General features: G+C 56.8%; 2 protein-coding genes across 2 annotated transcripts in view; both read right to left on the minus strand.

Annotated features, from left to right (window-relative positions):
• The window catches only part of TFR2 (transferrin receptor 2), a 12,274-nt gene extending 7,963 nt beyond the window's left edge, over positions 1 to 4,311 (minus strand). Inside the window, exons 1-4 of the mRNA XM_010837928.1 lie at positions 3,402 to 4,311; positions 2,941 to 3,193; positions 2,654 to 2,840; positions 10 to 150 (exon numbers count right to left, since the gene is read on the minus strand). Of these exons, the coding sequence (XP_010836230.1) occupies positions 10 to 150; positions 2,654 to 2,840; positions 2,941 to 3,193; positions 3,402 to 3,434 (614 nt within the window). The 5' untranslated portion in view covers positions 3,435 to 4,311. The remainder of the gene's footprint in view (positions 1 to 9; positions 151 to 2,653; positions 2,841 to 2,940; positions 3,194 to 3,401) is intronic.
• Positions 4,312 to 4,930: 619 nt separating this feature from the next.
• The window catches only part of ACTL6B (actin-like 6B), a 10,193-nt gene continuing 9,889 nt past the window's right edge, over positions 4,931 to 5,234 (minus strand). Inside the window, exon 14 of the mRNA XM_010837903.1 lies at positions 4,931 to 5,228. Within this exon, the coding sequence (XP_010836205.1) occupies positions 5,148 to 5,228 (81 nt within the window). The 3' untranslated portion in view covers positions 4,931 to 5,147. The remainder of the gene's footprint in view (positions 5,229 to 5,234) is intronic.

Consider the following 5,234-nt stretch of genomic DNA (forward strand, 5'->3'; position numbering starts at 1 on the left):
AGCACTCACGGATCTGGGAACTGCAGCCCCACGTAGTGCGTGTCCATCCACACGTGGTCCAGCCTCTGGCGCAAGAGCTCAGCGCGAATGTCCTGAGCCAGGGCTGCCATTCCGGCCGACCCGGCTACCCTTTCCCGAAGGCTGGTCTGCCTGTGCAGGGAGAACGGGGATTGAGGTGCTGGAGGAGGCAGGGGGTGGGACATCTGAGTGCCTGGAGGAGAGGGCCGGAGCAGGAAAAGATGCTAGAGGTGTAGGATGGCCCCAGCCCTGGGCAGTGAGGGGCTCTTAAATCTCTCCTGCCATGACTACCAGGGTCTCCAGGACTTCCTTCTGCTTACGCCTCAGCTTCTGATGGTCAGGGGTCCTCTCCACCATCCCTGAGGTTCTCCCTGGGGCAGGCCAAATGACCCACACCACCAATCTATCTACTGTCCCCTCCACATGTACATGCACTGGTCTGCGCTTTGCCCCTGGCGTGGAAACACTTTTCTTCCAAAGGCCTCTCCAGGCAGAGGTGAGGGTCCTGCATCCCTCTCCTCCTCCAGCTGGGCCTTGCGGGGACACCTTCTACCACAGTTGCGGGTGGAAGCTGGGGTCACTTTACAGTCACCACTTAGCTAGCCAGCCTGCCGTCACCTGAATGCTCCCTGATCGTCCATCTCAGCTGTGCCAGGGCCACCTCCACCCCCAACACCCTACGTGAGCTCTCTCTAAACCAGCTCCACCTGAGCTCTTTCCCTGGCAAACAAAGTCCTCCCTCCTCGGGATCAGACTGAGTGCCCCTTCTACCTTTCGCCTTGGCAGAAACCTGGCTGTCCCCTGGGGAGCCACATCTCCTGCGGGACACTTGAAGAAGGCAGCCCAGGCTTTCATACCACCAGAGCCCAGAGAGGACGCATGCTCCTGGCTCCACTGCGCACATTTCTGGCCATTTCTCCACAGGTGAAACTCTCTTCCTTTGAAGCCTGTGCCATCCAGTAACCCCATCCCTTGTCCCTCCTCACCACGGCTCTTATCTTCTAGCCAGTTGGTCACTTATCCACTGTCAGTGAGAACTCTGGCATCTGGCCAGCCACTTCCCCGGCCACATCCTGAATCTTGTCCCCAGAAGTCCATCTTTGGAATATTGATCTGATTTACTGAACACCTACTAAGTGCCGGGCAGAGTGGTCAGTGCTGGAGACTCCAGGATAAATAGGACACAGAATCTCACTCTTTGACTGGAGCTTTTCAGCTTGAAACTCACTCCCTTAGCGTCACCATACCTGTTCTTCAACCCCATTGGACACTGCATGCTGTCTGATTTCTCCATATCTATCAGTTCTTCCCCGGCTTCCCTCCTTCCCCATCCAGCCTAGAGGCATACATCACCTATTGCCTGCTCCCTCTCACTGCCTTCCTCTTGCTTCCCTGCCCTTTGATGGCATCCACAGTGCCACACCCCACCCTAGACCTGTCAAACCATCCACTTACTCAGGCTGTACCCAGACTACCAAGTGTTGCTCAAGAAAAAAAAAGTCCATGCATGTTGCTGACACCGTAGATTTAAGATCTTCAAGCAAAATGGATCCAGCAATGTATCAACAAATAATGATACACCTTGATCAAGTTTATGTTGATCTCATGAAGACAAAGAAATCTATTAATACAAACGACTACATAAACATTAGATAAGAAAAATCATGTGATCGCTGCAATACATTCTGGAAAAATGTTTGAAAAAATTTTTGATTCTTGTTCCTCTTTTCTGATCATTAAAAAAAAAGTCTCAATAAGCTAGGAATAAAAGGATACTACCTTAATTCACTTTTAAAAAGCTGAATGGGGGGATTCCCCGGTGGTCCAGTGGTTGAGACTCTGCTTTCACTGCTGAGGGCCCAGGTTCAACCCCTCAGTTCCCCTTAGTCAGGGAGCTAAGAGCCCTTAAGCCAGTGCGCCGTGGACACAGTGACAAAGTATTAGAAAAACATTCCCATGAAAGTTAGGAAATAGGCAAGGGTGTGTATTATCATCATTACCTAAATTCATATCTTCTCCAATGCAGTAAGAAATGAAAAAGACCTAAAAGATATAAGCCTTTTGAAAAGAAGCTATGCATCTCTCACTAAATATAGATTACATGATCTTCAACTTGGATAACTCAGGAGAATCCACTGAAAAAATGATTCCTGACATCTTCTCTGGACCTACTGGGTGGCAGCTCCTTCCCAGTACGAAAAGTTGACCTCAGCAGGACAAGAGATGGCATCCCCCCCAGATTGAGAGACAGTCTCTGCCCACAAATGCATTTGCTTCTTTTTCTGGTTCCCTAAACCCCAATTTCTCTGAGCCCCCCAGAGCTCCCCACTGCCACAGGTCAAAACCTCCTCAGTGTGTTGTTCAAGATTTTCCTGGGTCTGTCCCACATCTTAGATGGAGGCTGGACCCCACCCTGTGCTTATTCAGTCAGCTCCCTTGGCTCCTAAATATCCCCTCTGCAGTCTCATTTCTGGAAGCCCCCCACCCCCACCCCCCAATGCCTGCCACCCTTCCCAGGACCACTGAACAGGGAGGTCAGGACGGCAGGTGGCAGGACTCAAGGTCCTGGGCGAGGAGGACTCGAGATGAGCGGATGATGGTTTTTGAGGGCCGAACGGGACAAGCTGATCCTCACCTGATGGTGTCTTCCAGATGACCCTCCCCCAGGAACCGCAGGAACATGGCCTGGAGGTCACTCCAGTACAACGTGCCCTGGTGAGAGTCTGGGCTCAGCTCATCATTTACGTCCTCGCTGACCACCATGACGTCATCCCCGCATGCCTGGCACGACCCCCGGAAGGCCACGTAGCCCAGGAGGAAGGCTGGTGGGTGGCAAGATGGAGATTCTCCTTGTGCCCTTCCCTGGGCCCCAGACATCCCCCCAAGCCCAGACCCTCCAGTGGGAGTGGGGGTGACTCTCACCCCCAGTGAAGATCAGGAGGGCTGTCAGGACCAGGTAGGGGGCCGCTCTTCGTCCTGCTGCTGCCCAGAGTCCAGGGTTTTGCCGAGCTGGTCGAGAGCCCAGGGGCTCAGGGCCCCTCAGCTCCATTGGGAAGAAGTGGGCCGGTGGTTCAGTCCCCTCCTCCCCCTCTTCCTCTTCCTCCTCCAGGCGTCCCTGCTGGCTGCCCTCCACACGCTTGTAGATGGTCTGAGAGGGTCCTGGGGACAACCTTTGCTGTGGGGGCGTGGTGTGCATGAAATTGGGGAAGGGGAGGAATCTGGCAATAATAGTGACTTTGGGGTGCCATGAACACAAGGCAGGGAAGAGGGTCCTGAGAGGCAGGCTGGAGGGGAGAGTTAGAGATGGGAATGGGAGGAGTTGGGGAAGGGGCTGGAGGACCTGGAGAGAAGGCCAAGGGTTTCCCAACCGCGCCCCATCTTACCGCTCTTCGGAGTAGACCCCCAAGCTGCTCCATGCTCCTGCCCCCTCTTGAGCCCTGCAGGCTGTCCCCCACCCCAGTGATAAACCGTTTGTGGGAGCCCCAAGAGGCCCCTTATCGGTCCTGGCAGGCAGCCTGAGCCCAGGCCCTTCTTCACCTCCCCCCCTAGCAGGGTGGGGGCACAGTCCTGGCTTCAGTCCAGCCTTCCAGACATGGCTCCCCGGCCCAGGCTAAAGGACGGACGTGGGGCTCTGCCCTCCCCTGCCAATCCTTCCACAGTTCCACTCCTGCCCCTTTCTTGCAAAACAATCAATTTTTTGACCTTGGGGCAGACTTTGGCCTTTAGTTCCCATCAGGGCTGGGGGAGGGAGGCAGATGGCCAGGGAGGGTGGAGTTATGGATGGTCCCTCCCACTTCCTGCTTCTTCCCCTCCCAGTGTCCTAGGGGACTCTCCTAAGCTCCTTACCACAAGCACCTCTGCCCGTTCCTCACTGGCCTCACGGGCTCCCCAATACCCACGCCCTGAACACATTAGCTGCTCTCCCTGTTTGGACTCAGGGGATCCCAGCTGAAGGGGCTACAGAAGTGTGACCTGGGGTTTGGTCTGTCCCATTGTCTATCTGAAAGGGGGCCTAGGCTCCTGCCAGCTGCTGGGGAGTGGGGTGCGTAGGTAGGAGCACATGGCCAGGCAGGACCAGAGAGTGTTCCAGGATGGGTGTCCCGCCTGGAGTCGGGGATCGATGCCCCATCAGGCATCGGTGAAAGAGTCCTGACCGAGACGCGGGCAGGGCTGGGTGACGTTGGACAACTTATGGTCCTCCGTGGGCACCCGCGCCTCTTTGGTGGCCAAAGGACTTGGACCACACGGGTTTCCATCTTTTGGGGGCCTGGAGGCCTCAGAACACACATCACAGACATAAACTGCTAAATTTTACCTACAATTCCAGGCCGAGAGCGCAGGTCCCCCAGCCCCGCGGAGGAACCCAGCACAACAGGATCTGGAATAGGGTTCAAGGAGCCGGTGTCTGGGTCTCCCTGGGAACCTCGGTTCCTACCCAAGCTGGGAGGGAAGTTCTGAGCTGCTGCTGGGGCGAACCAGTGCCCCAGTCCCTGCCCCACACTTGTCACCACCTAACTCCCCGGGAAAAGACGGCGCTGACCGGGTCACCTGAGCTGTGGGTCCAGGGGAGCTTAATCGCGGCCTTGCCGCCCCGCTCGGGGCCCACCTCCGGCCCCGCCCCGCCCCGCCCCCGGGGCTGCCTCCCGGCTCCGTCACGCCCCGGCTGCCTCATCCCCCAACTCGGCTTCCCTCTGCGGCCTCATTGAGCGTCTCTAACCGGTACTCGCTTCGTGATCGTCCCTGGATTGCGGCCCCTCTGACACCCGAGGCCTCCGGGATCCCGCGGCTCTGCCCTCGCCCGCAGACTTCGCCCCAGTGTCCAGCGTGTAATTCCGAATGGAGGTAGGTGTGGCCCTCCCTTCTCCTCTCTCCAGACTCCTGCTCCAACTGCCCACCCCCAAAGAGGCCAAACTTTTTTTTTCTTAAAACATGTTTACTCCATTTAACCCGGAAACTTCACAATCAAGAGGACAAGTGGGGAGGGGAACAAAAGGGGGGTGATGGGAGCGTTGGCGGGGTGGCTGTCGATCCGGCGCTTGCAGAGCCGAGGTGGGGGAAACCGTCTCCTTCCGTTCGCTTTCCCTCCCCCACGGCTGCGGGCCGGCCTGTGGGTGGGGAGGGGGGCGCCCTCAGGGGCACTTCCGCTCCACGCACTGCTTCCCGCCCTCCTCATATTCCTGCTTGGAGATCCACATTTGCTGGAAAGTGCCCTGGGT

This window comes from Bison bison, unplaced genomic scaffold (genome assembly GCF_000754665.1).
Source record: "Bison bison bison isolate TAMUID 2011002044 unplaced genomic scaffold, Bison_UMD1.0 scf7180017864085, whole genome shotgun sequence".
Classification (NCBI taxonomy): domain Eukaryota; kingdom Metazoa; phylum Chordata; class Mammalia; order Artiodactyla; family Bovidae; genus Bison; species Bison bison.